At 36.8% G+C, this 14,712-nt stretch overlaps 2 protein-coding genes across 2 annotated transcripts in view; one reads left to right on the plus strand and one right to left on the minus strand.

The window, feature by feature from the left end:
- Positions 1–194: 194 nt before the first annotated feature.
- On the minus strand, positions 195–2,630 carry LOC122840150 (heat shock 70 kDa protein 12A-like). Its single transcript, XM_044132367.1, has 4 exons — positions 2,324–2,630; positions 1,953–2,177; positions 1,674–1,845; positions 195–1,583 (listed from the first exon to the last, which is right to left on the minus strand). The coding sequence occupies exons 1-4, from the start codon at positions 2,603–2,605 to the stop codon at positions 556–558; spliced, it is 1,707 nt and encodes a 568-aa protein (XP_043988302.1). The 5' UTR covers positions 2,606–2,630; the 3' UTR covers positions 195–555.
- Positions 2,631–13,769: 11,139 nt separating this feature from the next.
- Positions 13,770–14,712, plus strand: part of ttn.1 (titin, tandem duplicate 1) — a 156,296-nt gene continuing 155,353 nt past the window's right edge. Inside the window, exon 1 of the mRNA XM_044132734.1 lies at positions 13,770–13,972. The gene's annotated coding sequence lies outside the window, so the exon portion shown is untranslated. The remainder of the gene's footprint in view (positions 13,973–14,712) is intronic.

A 14,712-nucleotide genomic window follows, 5' to 3' on the forward strand; every position in this document is an offset into this window, starting at 1 on the left:
ATCCATCCATCCATCCATCCATCCATCCATCCATCCATCCATCCATCCATCCATCCATCCATCCATCCATCCATCCATCCATCCATCCATCCATCCATCCATCCATCCATCCATCCATCCATCCATCCATCCATCCATCCATCCATCCATCCATCCATCCATCCATCCATCCATCCATCCATCCATCCATCCATCCATCCATCTCATTATAACCAGTAGTGACTATATTTCAAATAGTTAAAGAGCATTATTATCTATGATTATATTGTGTTATATTGTTACCTCAAAATGGTTGATGTAAATATAATATGTAATCATATGAACATTCAGGTTTAGACACGATTAGTTTATTGAAAGGCCTACAGCCATACAGTGATCAAAAGTCAGTATCACAGATGATTTTACACTTATTTGTTTGAAAATATGATAAATGTTACAATTTATTGTTTCTCTATTACACTGTTTTACAGTTTGTTCCCTGTTTGCACAAGGAGCAGTGAATTACTGTGACAGCCACCAGATGTTCTTGTGAATTTATGAGGAGGTGAAAACTTTTCACCTCCTCATAAAGTCGAGCTTGATAGATTTTGTTGAACCTGAATCGATGTCTGTGGCCGTTGCTTTCATTTCTGTGAAGCCGAAGTTGATATTCAGTTTGGCTTCACGGTCCAGGCCACGTTCAGTGTTTGGTGAGTCAAGTAAAAAACCACCAATTTTCTCTACTCCCTCCTCATCCACATAATTTGGACTTTCATGTTGTGTGCGATAAAAATAATAGCTCCTGGTTGTTTGTGTGGAGCTTGTTGGAAACAAGCTAAAGCTTTTGATTTGGTTCCAGCCAACATCCTGATTAATTTTTACCAGAACCATGAAAATATCATCACACCACTCACCATCTTGGTTTGTGAATTTCTTGTCTGCCCTGTGTTTTGATGCATCAAACCTCTCTCTTACTCTAAGCCCATAAGTGAAGGCACTTTTTCTGGATTTTACAACTGCCGGGTTTCTCCCAAACATCACAGCTCCTTTCAGGATCGCTTCCTGTGGCCTAAAGGGACAAAGAACGTTGCATTCACCAATGTACTCGTCAGTAATGTGTCTCTGTAGAATCTGGCTATCAGCATATCCTCCGCCCAACAGAATGTACCCGATTCTGTAACCTCTTCTTAAAATATTGTCTAGACTCTTTATGATCCCCTGCAGACTCTCGTCAAAGAAAGATCTTAGTTTCTCTTTGGAGATTCTGATCGATCCTTCATTCCAGGAAGCTCCTTGAACTCCTTCAAGGAACTTTTCAATATCCTTTTTAGTCTGAGCCAATTTTCCCAGGTTGAGTGAGCAGGTGATTTCTATATCTTTATCCCCTTTTTTGAAAAGTGTAAAGTCATACATTATTTTCTGAACTTCACCAGGGTAGTCTTGTTGATATTTGTCCCAGACTCCATCACAGAATATTTCTCTGAGGAACTGTTTAAATTTTCGGTCCACATTTTGTCCTCCCAGGTCGTTTCCAGAAGCCTTGTGCAGCTCCTTTAGGGCGCCTCCTTCCAGGACTTCATGAACAGTGATGTCAATGGTTCCACCTGCATCAAAACGGGGAAATTGTATAATTTTAATGTAAATTCTGTATTTATACAAACATTCAGTCATAAAAACAGAGGTAAGAGCTTAACCTCCACAATCGACAACGATGTACTGAGTCCCTGGAGACTGGTCCAGGGTGTTTCTGCCGATGTTCTGTCTGATGAAACCATCTGATGGAAGCTTCTTACACCAGACTGAAGCTGCTTCTGGTTCCAATGCAATGACCAGTTTATCTTGATTTCCCTCTGACACAATGCCTGCCTGCAATCAATAACATGACCATCTCTTTTAGAAAATGCAAACCCAAAATATTCAAATGAATATAATGAAATATTTATTCTGTGTTGAGTGAAATACTTTAGTTGTACCTGCATTGCAGCTTCTCTCATGAACTGTTTAGCTGAAGGATCCCAGATGGCAGGAACAGTCAGGACCCAGGTGAAGTCAGAGGGAATGAACTTTCTCCCTTTTGCGTTGGAGTTGATGGTCTCCAAAGCATCATACTTCAGGAATCTCAGAGCTTCTGTAAAAACCTTCAGCGCCTTCATCGACTTCCCGTTGGCTGCTTTGATCATCAGATCTCTGTTGATTTCCTACAGCATTGTGATTATAATGAGTGTTTATGTTTTAAACTCAACACTTGTCAAGGTTATGAAAATAAAATGTAAATCAACCACAAATTCTGCCTATATTCATATATTCTGGGAATATATGAATATATTCCCTGAATTTTACTCACATTGTCATAGAGCGCCATCTTGAAGCAGTCAAAGAAGAACATGTCTCTTGCTTCTTGGCCCTTTTTTGAAAGGTAATCTTCCTTGGCTACATAACCAAAGCTCACAAACTCTTTTTGTTCATCAAAAAGGATACAGCTAGGTGTCTTCGGGGTTTCCAGACCAACTTCTTCACCCCAGACCTTCAAATAAGGATCAATTTCTTCTTCTCTGGACGTTATACTGAAGGCATACCCGCTGTATGCAGTCCCAAAGTCTATAGCTATGATAAAAGAGTCTCCCATTGTAGAAAAAGTTTCTGTTGGTTGTGCTAAGGGTCCAACTAAAATACTGAGAGGCAGATCCAGGGTACAGTAAGATAATCTAAGTGGGACGAGCTGGAAATAGAAACTCCGCCCACCCTCAACCGCACAACAGTGAGACATTTAGTTTAAGACGAATGTGACTCCTGCACAACGCATTCACTTTGAGAAAAACAGGATAGGGAGAAGACTGAAAGGCAACTGCAGGTAAAGCAATTAATGAACAATCTGATCTAGAGATTTAGATTTTGAAGCTGCAGTTTACTAAGCTTTAATGTTCCTACAGAGTGAATCTGTACTGAATTCAGCATAATCAACAGAATAAAAATACAGGATTGTAAATGGATTAGAATTCTTTTAGTCAGTTTGAGTGTATTGTTGTATTCACCTTAGTTTTAATGAAAATGTTTTACTTGAAAACAGATTTTTATAAACTGTATTTTCAACAAAAAAAAAATTTATGCAGAGTAACATGTGAAAATGCAACCGTGTTTGATAATTGAGTAAATAGGTGTCATCTAAATTCAGAAATGTAAACAGAATGTTTTGGTTAAACTCTTATTTGTGACTGAATATGTTTTATTGATTTCTGTGATGTTTTCATGGGATTTTCACCGGAAGAATTTCACAGAAAACTGAAAGTCAATAAATATTTGCTCAGTCTGTGTAAAGCTTGGCTACATGTAAATAAAACCTTTTTATAATCAGTATTTCTGTTCATAGATCCGATTATGGCAAAACAAAACAATGAACTCCTCCAGAGGTATTTAACTCACAAAATCTTTTTATCTTGTAATACATGATATTATGTATATCAATTTATAAAGAAAAAAAGACTGTGCATAATATTGTTTTCTGTCATCAGTATAAAACAGGCCTTTTACAGATTTATTGATGAAATGTTTAGATTTTCAACCTGACAGAGTTTAGAAATCAGGATTCCCTGTTTATAATAATTAATTTCATGAGATTCAGTTATCTTAGACTAACATTTCTGTTTGTTTTAAAGAATTAAAACCCTTGAAGACATTGAACAAAAGGAATATGAAGATATGGGGTAAAGTGAAACTAACAATGTCCACCATATCATCGTTTTAGAAAATCTATCAAGATCATTCTCACTTTCTGACATATTTTTCATTTTTATTTCTCCACAGAGCTGCTTTGAAAAATTTGCAAGAAAATGTAACATCCCTCACCCAATGGTAATGTACATAGATTAAGTTTTCATACTAAAATATTATATCCACATCAACATTTAGAGAACCAAAATCTTAGCATTTATTTTTGATAAATGCATTTTTTGTCACTCTTCAAATGTTATCTTCCATTAATTCTGCTGCTTTGGCATCATCTTTAACCAAAAACACCGATACTGATCCTGTGTTAATTAAACTGTCAAGTAAAAAGACAGTTGAAGAGACTGAGACTGACTTGTTTTAAAACAAAAAAAAACCTCACAAACTAGTTTTTAATGATTACTGATCATTTGTCCCATAGTGAACCAGTAAAAGTTGAAAAGGCTGATTAGAAAAACTAGAGAATCTGGATATGATTGTGCAGAAAAGGATGTTTTATGAACTGAACAACATAATAGATAACCCTGAGGTTCCTCTTCCCAAGAGAGCTGCAAAACAGCAGAGGCTTTTTCAAATCTGCAGCTACACATACTGCTACAGCAGAACCTTTCTGCCTGCAGCCATCAGCACCTACAACTCTTTTTTAAATAAACCTGAATAATCAGAGCTTCTCCTGCATCTAATTTTCTAACTTAATTATAAGCTGTAAGATGAACAAATAAATAATAATACTACTGTATTAAAAAAAATAATTCAAACTCAAGTTGCAGTTTTGTCTCAGGATTTGTGTAATTATAAGCCTGTCATCTCAAACACATCTCATATTTAATGAGTGGATCGTCTAATCATAATAATGATATTGCAAACTTATTGACGGAATCTGACTATGTTGTGTTTTTATTGTTGATTCTATGTTGCATTGTATCTTTGTGTTTGATTTGATGTAAAGCACTTTGAAATGCCTTGATGCTGAAATGTGCTATACAAATAAAGTTTGATTGATTGATTGATTGATAGTTTTGTTTTTGTTTTTCTTAGCATTAATCGGGTGAAAGACTTTCAACACCATCACCAGCTTGGGATGAGGTAAATAAAGATCTGTTTTTTCTTTTAAAACCATTCATCATCCAACATGCTAATCCCTTGTGGGGTATCGAGGAGAGCTGGTGCCTGAACTCCAGAGGTCAACGGGTGTAAGGTGGGGTACAACCTGGACAGGTCGCCAAGGCAACGCAGAGACAGACTGGACACTAAGGAGAATTAAGAGAAACTAATCAACCTGATATGTTGTTTGACTGTGGGAGGAAGCTGGAGTACCCAGAGAGAATCCAAGCATGAACAGGGAGAACAAATCAAATTCCATTTTGATAAACAATTTGTTTAAAGGCTTATGCATCCAGGATGTTGTAACTGATATATCTTTAAAGCTGTTTGTTAATTTGATTGTTTTTAATTTGTTTATTTTTCTCTAAAATATACGGAATATCACATTAAAGATGAGAAACTGCTATTTTTGCTCATTATGAACTCCATTTTCAATGTAAGAGGAGTGTGTGCAATACAGACATTTACTGTATTTCTGCATGCGTGTTTATATGAACACAAAGAACCTTAGATAAGTTCAGAGTGAATTTAAATGGATTTACTCCTTAAGATGCATTGAATATTCTTCCTGAACCCAATTTTTGTTCAGTCTGCTCATCTTGAATTCATTCAGTGTTTCTTTTTGCATCTTTCTTTTCCACAGTCCTGATCTGGAACAGGCAGAAGGAATGACCACATCAATATCGGAAAGGTACATCATACATTTTTATGGGTTTTTTTTTCTGTAATCATTTATGTTTAGGTTGTAAGTGAATATAAAAGCTAGTTTTTGATCTATGAGGAAAAATCATTTTATGAAAAAAATAAATGCATGAGGAAAATAGGTAAACAAACCAAAGATGTAAAAGAACACTTAATTTGTTTCCTTAAAGAATTATATAACAATTTATTTTATAAAACAAAAAAACAAAAAACATACTCTGCAACTGTCATGTTATATATTGTAACAGTATCAATGCTTCAAAAAAACTAAATTTTCCAGGAGATTGAAACCTTTAATGACCTGAAATAATTAATTAAAGCTCAAACCTAAATTCAACCAGTCTAAGTCCTGATGTTTACTCCACCAGTAATGCAGTTCTGATTGATGTTTGATCTGATCTGATTTGTCAATACTAACATAAATCTGTTCAATTAGAATACAATGGATTGCTCGTTTTCATGAAAGTCAACATACAAACACATGGTGAGAATTCATCTATATCCAGTTCTGACATCACATTGATTAGATACCTTAATAGTTATACTCTGCTAGTACTGGTTTGGATCCCATGATGCCTTTGAGCTGCACTAATCAATTCAGTGATTCATCACATTAATTCAGTGAAGGTGTTGGTGTCAAAAAAACATTCAGAGACTTGATAGCATCTCACAGTTGCTACAGATTTGTTGGTTGGGGGGAGTGCTGTGGTGGCACCGGGGGTTAGCACGCCCCACGTTTGGACGCTGGTTCGACTCCCGGTGACCTTTGCATATCCTTCCCCCTCTCCTCGTCCTGTTTCCTGTCTGCCAAAAAATGCAAGCCACTAGTGTTGCAAAAACTCTTTGGAGAAAAAATGGAAAAAAACAAAAAGATTTATTGGTTGTCCAACATGATGAACCTCCCATTCCACCACATCCCCAAGCTGCCATATTGGATTGAGATTTGGTGGTTGTGGAAGTCATTGGAGTTCATTGGACATATTATTGTTGGGGATCCAAAGTTCATTTAGAAAATATTCCACATGCTAAAACACCACTAGCAGAAGCAATGTTGCTACAAGGCAGATTGAATCAATCATTTTAAATTTATGCCCAATCTGACCCTCCTTCCAAAATGCCTTCACTGAAATCAAAGTTTTTTCAGTCTGTTGGTGTCCAACAGCTTCAGTTTCCCATTCTTATCTGACAGGAGTAGAACTTTGGGTATTTACCTGCTGGAGCTCTTCTGCTTTAAGGTTCTATATGTTGTGTTAAAGAATGATATTCCGCATATCTTCTTAACAAGTGGTGACCTGAATCTCTATCTTTACATCATCTTCAAGAAGTCACCAGTTTTCCTATGAAAGGAACAAAGCAAGTAAAAACCTTCAAACCTCAAAAGAATGTTTGAAGGTTTATTTAACTCTTTCAAGCATTTACTTGATGTAAACTTCTTGGATTAAGGTTCAATTCAGTAACAGTTTTTTATGTATTTTATTTTACAGTTCTGCTCTCCAGCAAGCGAGAGAAAGCCTGAAATCTCTGTGGGAAAGGTACTTTGCATGTAATATTATTATACATGTAAATAATAATAGTAGACTGAGAAGACTTTGAAGTTTCTGCAACAGGAAACCTTCCAAAACTTCTGATATAAGCAGTTGGAGCAATGTGGAAAATATTTAGGCAACATGTGAAGATAATAAAATCTACTAAAGCAACTTCAACTTAAACAGTCAAATTTCTCTGATTATTATGTCTTTATTTGAATTTTAATTATTCAGAACTTTAAACTAAATATATTAGACTCTTTAAATGTCCATCCATCCATCCATCCATCCATCCATCCATCCATCAACACATTGTCCCTTGTGTGGTCAGGAGGTGCTGGTGCCTCTCCAGCTAACATTCTGGACGAGAGGTGGGGTCACCCTGGACAGGTCACCAGTCTGTCGCAGGGCAACACAGAGACATACATGACAAACAACCATGAACACACACACACGCACACACACACACCTAGGGAGAATTTAGAGAGACCAATTAACACGCCACTCTGCAGCCCTCTTTAAATGTCATTTACATATTTATTGTCTAGTCCAGCCCATTCAGCACAAACCAGTTTAAACCAACAAAGATTAAATCAGTTTCATTGTAACTTCATTGAGAAATATTTATCTTGCAATGTAAATTTATAAATTATTGACAAGTAAAAGAAGCCTTCACATCAAATCTTCATTTTCTATCAGTTCGTCCTTCCAGAACTCGGCCAAGGCCACAGAGGATAGAAACACTTCACAATCAACAGGAAGAAACCACCAGCAGAACCAGAACCAGAACCAGTCGAAGACAACATCCGTATTCACCCAGCTCTTCAGTCGACAGAAAACAGCCACAAACACTGAAACACAGGAACAGAAGTAATTTCTTTAAAAGTGAAATGAAGACCTGGACTGTTGGTTTTTGTTCTAAAGAAATTTATACAAACTAACATTTGTAGGTTTTTGGTGGAGTTGATGATTTTTCAGTAACAGATTATTCCCCCAACAGATCTGATCTGAAAATGGAAGAGGAGAAAGATTTATGTCAAAGGTACAGTCCATTCATAATGCTGGGACATGACATTACTTTCTTTTAATCTATAGAATAGTTAATAAGTTAATATTACAGCCAATGAAAAAGGAAAATAATCTTAGCAGTTGTCTGAATATTTACTGCAACCCTTGAACTGCTGATTAAGTAAAAACTTTAAATAAGAATCTGACTTGGACTGGATTCACTAAAATTTGTGTTTTGAACAGAATTGATATGATAGAAAAAAATCAACAAGAACAACATCAAAAAATAAGGTATGTTTATTGTTTTATTCAAGAATATAAAAACTCTAATTCCTCTTCATGTTCATGACTACATGATCTGAATAAGAATCTGGATGTGGATGTTTTAGATTTTTCATGTCATGATTTAATTCACAGAGATTATTTAAATCAAGTTGAAAAAGAAGTGACAGACGTCCAATGGAGGTACTGTGAACTGTTCTTTAATACTCAGGCTCATAAAGTAGGGGCTGCTTACATGGATGTGTTGAATTATGGACACAAAGCAGAAATTAAAAATGTATTTAATGAGAATCAGATAAAGAAATAGATCAATAAAACCAATTAATCTTAGCAGTTGTTGTATTGACCCTTCAAAAGATTGACTGTAAAATATGTTGTTTTTTTGTAGAATTTGTCACATTGAAGCCACTCAACAACAGAAACATTTTGAAATAAGGTAAATTGATTTGAAATTGTCTTAAGTTTATCTATTTATTGCAAGTTTGGTCAATGCATCGCATTAGAAAAGGTTGAGGGAAATGCCAAAATTTGAGTTTTCCTGAATTGTTGTTTTTATTACTAATCAGTGACCAGATGAAATTTGACCTGATCTATTTCATTTTTAAACAGACTAAAAGAGAAGGATGAAGAACTTAAAGCCACCAGGTAAAAATTTATTAATTTTAGGAGGAGATGATTAAAAAATTAATATCAGATACCAAAAAAAGGAAGCTACCACAGTTTCCTCACAAGCTCTATGTATGTTTTTCAAATAAAATCAAATGTAGTTCCAGAATAAATGTATTTACTGAAACACTAAGCATATGTGTCCAATAACAAGAAAGTGTTTTTAGTTTTTTAAGAGTTATTTTTTTCATTTTTAGGTCTGTTCTAAAAGAAAAAGAAGAAGAACTAAAATTTTTCAAAGACAGGTATAGTGCACAGATTTCAAAGCAGCTGCTGTTCTTCAATATATCTCAAAATTTTCCTGAATTGTTTTTATGATTAAGCAGTGACTTAATGTTATGTGACCTGATCTACTTTGTTTTCAAACAGACTAAAAGAGAAGGATGAAGAACTTCAAGCCACCAGGTAAAAATGAATTAATTTTAGGAGGAGACAACTCAAGAAATTAAATTTATTTATAACTCAGCTCCAAGCATATCTTCATAACTCCTATGTATCTTATTCCAAAAAAATCTAATGTTGTTCCAGAATAAATGTACTTATCCAGCCAGTAAACATCTAACAAGTGTTTTTAGTTTTTAAGTGGTACTTTTTATTTTTAGGTCTGTTCTAAATAAAAAAGAGGAAGAACTGAAATCTTTCAAAGACAGGTATCGTACATACATTTCAAAACTACAAAAAACGTTTTCCTTAAACAAATTGGGTATTTTGGTTTTGGGTATTAATTCATAGAAATGTTAAGACAAGCTGGGTTAGACAAATAAAAGTGTAGATTATGAAAGTTTTAGGTGCCTAATGATTATGTTTCTGTCTTACAGAGTGGCATTGGAAGTTGCTCCCTCAATAAAAACAGGAAACACTATGAGCCTCAACAGCCCAGTCAGTAAAAACAGAATAAGAGAAATGTATGAAACTCTGAGATGTGACTGGCCAAAAATCAAAGAAGATTTGAAGTTAGCTGGGGAAAAACCAGATTCTGTCCAAAAAATGATCCTGGTAAAATGTGGTTTGATGAACTTTGTTCTTTATTATTTTGTGCTGCAGCTGCCATTAATATTACATTTTTCTCCTCTTCATGACGCCTGCTAACAGAAACAGTTTACCTCATCAAGAACAGACATGGAGGATAAAAAGAATGTGATGATATCAAATATTGATGAGTTGAATAAGCCCAGACATGGAACAGAATCTCCAGAGGTACATAAATTACAGAATGTTAAAACCAGATTGTTTATTGTTTTACTGCAGATCTGAATATAAAACTCTGTTTCAGGTTAAAGAATATTCGCTGTTAGCAATTCAGAATCTGCAGCTGGCGATCTACAATCAGAAATATGACAACGATTCGCAGGTTTGTTTGATATTAGAAGAATGATAAAGACACATTATGAAGATTTTTAAATACATTTATGAAAGCAAATTATTCAGATTATATTATATTTTTCATTTCTTCTCTATAGAAACCCTTATCTGCACACGAAGTCACAAACCACAAAGATATGATGGAGTATTTGAGCTCTGAATGCTACTGGCTTGGATGTCTGATGGCTCTGAATAATCCTCCCATTAATCCAGACTGGGAGAATCACCCTGCTTCAATGGACAAATGGGACATTCTCCCCCGAAATATTACAGCTCCTTCTATAAAGAAGTGAGAAAAAACATCATGTTCTGTCAAGATCTTTAGGATTTCCTCATGAATCTTATAATTCTTTTTAACTGAACTCTAAAATTGTATGAAATTTACATGTTTTCGTTTTTTTGTGAGAAATATTTAATTAGGCAGTAAAAACATAAATTTAACTTTCTGGAACTGACATGAAGAAAATCAACTCTTCCAGTTAGTAATCTGTGAAGTCAATTGTTACTTTTTGGTTAATTAAGGACCATTTACAGTTGCAGCATAAAGTATCACTAGTTTTATCTCTGTCAGAGTTTACTATAAACTTTGGTAAAGTGTGAAAATGTTTCAATTTATTTCAATATTATATGCATTTAAAATGTCCTAAATAGGACCAGGTTCAAAGAAGGACACCATTTCACAACTTGATTAAAGTTTATTAGGGTTTTTAAAAAATGTGAAGTAGCATTTTTTTATGCTTGATCTTATGTTTTTGTAATAAAAGTTGGTTAGAAATATGACATTATATTTGAAGATTGTAAAGATGACTAATAACATGCACTCTATAGATCTGAATTGTATTTACTAAATATTTACATATTTATTATTGCCTGTTTTACTTTTAGTAAATGATTTCTTCATTGGATACATGTGAAAAAATGTATTATCTAAAACCATGAACTGACTGTTTAAGTGGAAGAGGTAATCATTTTAACAGCCTGTTGCATTTTTGTTCAGTGAAAGATTTTCAGGTTGTATCAAAGCTTACCTGCAGAGGGCGCTGTTGCTCTAAGGTTTTCTCCTTCCAGCTGACGGAGGATTCAGTTCAGATTTAGTTCACTGCAGCTGTTCACTGTCGACATCTGAGCCCACCGGCTGGAACTGTTGCAAAACCCCCGAAACACCGAGACAAATTTGAATCACCCAGCAGTAACTGTAGCTACCCGCTCACACAGAGGGGTTTATGTATCCAGTAGTTGCTGTGTTTGGGTCCTAGATAAATTGCTAAATGTGTTGCAAGTTGCAATTTCGCTATGGCAAGACTTAATAAAAGGCCTCCACTGTTGTAATTCCCCTCATCTTTGGTGATTGCCTATTTTTCTTCCCAGAAATATATACCACTCAGCTCTGAGTCGTCATCCACCACTTCTGCTCCACCACAGTTAAACTTCACACCTATTAGATCTGAGCCGACCCCCACCCTCTCTGCTTCAGTGAATTTCATCCCACCTCCACCCTCTGGTGCTGTTCAGATCCTGGGGTTCATGTTCGACCTGGGCCTGAAGCTCAGGAAGGTACCACAAGACTTCCTGTGTCACACCAGCATCGAAGACGCCCTGACCTCACATCTGATTTACAAAATATTTCATGGTTATGCTTCATCACTACTGCAAAAATTTTTTCCAAAGAACACCACTGAGCGAACAGGAGTGACTGTTCAATCACGATAGTTTTTCTCATTGTGCTTCTCACACTTGGAAAACAATTAAGATAAAAAAAAATTGCCTATCACTCACCATCTGATTTAAAAAAAAAAAAACAACATCTTAAAATCTGGCTCTCGGAAAGCAAGAAATGTCAACACTGAGTAAATGTAAATATAGAGACATTTTAAGTTTTTTTTTCTGCAGTGTTATTTTGTGTTTTTATCATCATTTGTTATTGGAATTTAGCATCAACCTGTCAATTGGACTACAGAGTGAAATTAGCCACCTGGCTATCATCTCATGTTTTTACATAAAACCAAGGAACTGGTGGTGGATTTCCACTCAACTGACACCAATGAACATAAAGGGAACCAATAATGAGATCATGGACTCTTTTAAGTACCTCTGTGTTCACCTGAACAATAAACTGGACTGGCCTCACAACACTGATGGTCATACAGAAACAGATGCTACTTGCTGAGGAGGCTGAGATCGTTTGCAGTGCAGAGAAAACTCCTGAAGACCTTCTTTAGGTTAGACAACGTAAGTTTTTCCTGTGGGAAGAGTCTTTTAAGAGAAGTGAGCATTTCTGCAGGAGAGAAATACAGGCCCATTTTGAAAATCCTGCTAGCTTTGCGCATTGACATTCAAGAAGAAGGAAACTTATTCAGCTGTAGCTTAAAAACAACATAAATCTGTCAGGCTGTAAAAGGAGTGTGCATTTAGTTTCTGATTGGGTGATGAGTTATTGTAAGTCAAAGGGGCCGTTGCAAAAAATATTGATCTATTTTTTTCTCTAGAAAGTCAACACTGAGTAAATGCTTTGTAATACTTTGACTCTTGACTCCTAAACATAAACAGAGTACGTGTTTTCCTTCATGTTCCATATTCCTGAGGTTTGATATTTCAAAAATAACCCGGCTCAGTGCTTATTTTAAGAAACCCTTTTGTCTTTTTGTTTCTTTGTTGTTGTTCTTTTTGTTAAATTAGCTAATATTGGATTTAGTCACTGGACGTAAACAAGACCATGAAGAATTCAAAAGGCTAATTTTCTCACATTAATAAAAACTAACAAATCAGAGGTTTCTGCTGTAGCTTCTTAGGTTCTGGTTGGGCGACAGATGGATAGAAGATTAACAGATGAGTTACCAAACAGTGTTACCAAACCCTGATGGTGGGACAGAACAGCTACCGGATCAGTTCTGAGCTACTGGCTGAGATCTGAGCTGAAGCTTTCCATTTGCAGAGCCTTTAAACTTTGGTTTCAACCTGCATCAGTTAGACTGAGGATGAAGACAAACGAAAGTTTGTTGGTGTGTTGTAACAACCAGCCGGTGGTGCTGCTGGATGGAGGCGGGGGGAGTTTGACTGACAGGGACAGCCTCACCCTCAGCTTCCTTTTTTTGTCAGCACTTATTTTATGACTCTGATGTTTACATAGATTTTTACACAGTTTAACTCTTCAGGGTTTTATTTTAGGTCTCATGTAATGCTTTACGTTCTGCAACCCCAGATCGATTGGAATCGTAGCTCGACCAACGGCTTCCTGATGACTGGCAAACTGGAGGAGAGGAGGTTTCATAAATGGCTGCCATCTCCCATCATGCCCCCCTGGGTGTCCCAGCAGCCAATGGGGAGGCTCTGTGAGGTGGTGATGGAGGTTGCCCCCTTCGTATAAAACCCTAAAGCACCGTCTGGGCCCTCCTGAGCAGTTGGAGCATTCCCAGCCTCGCCTCGGGTGGAGGGATTGCGAGGAGGGAAAGCAAAACTACACGGCCTCTCTCTGTGTAGTTTTGTTTTTGTCAGGGAATATTTCGAGGCTCGACTGTTCTCACCTTGGATTTTTCTGCACACACCGTTCTGGATAAGGGGGCTTCTGCCCGTTAGTAAGTCGGGCTCCGTCCCATCACTTCCAGGCACTCTTGTGGAAACAAGTGAGTAGTTCCCGCTCGTTTCCCGGTGTTCCCTAACTGATGTGCTTTTCTCCTGGACATGGACTCTGGCTTTTGGTAAAGGTGGGATCAGAACTGGGGTCAGGACTCCAGCTTTTGGAGACGTTTGCTGAGGTTTTGATGTGTTGATGTATTTTTGGCTGCAGAAGGAGGCCTCATGCAGCAGAGTGTGCAATGATCAGTGGAAGGCCAAGAATAGCTGCTGAGAGCATCCGAGAGGCCTGTCAGCTGGGCCCATGGCTTTTTAAGGGAATCAGCAGCAGAGCTATCAGTTGCACCTCCAGCTATGTGCCACATGGTGGCTGTCAATCAAACTGTGCAGGGTCAGGGTGGGGGTGCCGAGGTATTTTTGGTTACTGCCATATCTGTCTCTCGGATGTTAATCTGTAAATACCAGCAGGACTGGTCCGGTTTGATCCAAGTGGATCAGTCTGATGTTAAGCTGTGTATTGATTATTGATTGATTGATGTTGATATGATGTTGTGATGAGTGGAACTGAGAATGTAAACAATGTGAGCTGAGATCAGCTGACAGCAGTGAAATAAAGCAGCAGGTGTCCTGGTGAGGTGTTCAGTGTCTCTTTGAAAGTGCAGGAAATCCTCATTTAACCCAGATTCTGATGCTAAAATAATCTGGACGTGTTTGAAAATGACTCAGGCAGAAATCCCTGGAAGGTTCTTCTGGTACCAGCAGGAAGTCTGACAACAAACTTGAAGTTGGT

This window comes from Gambusia affinis, linkage group LG11, assembly GCF_019740435.1.
Source record: "Gambusia affinis linkage group LG11, SWU_Gaff_1.0, whole genome shotgun sequence".
Taxonomy (NCBI): domain Eukaryota; kingdom Metazoa; phylum Chordata; class Actinopteri; order Cyprinodontiformes; family Poeciliidae; genus Gambusia; species Gambusia affinis.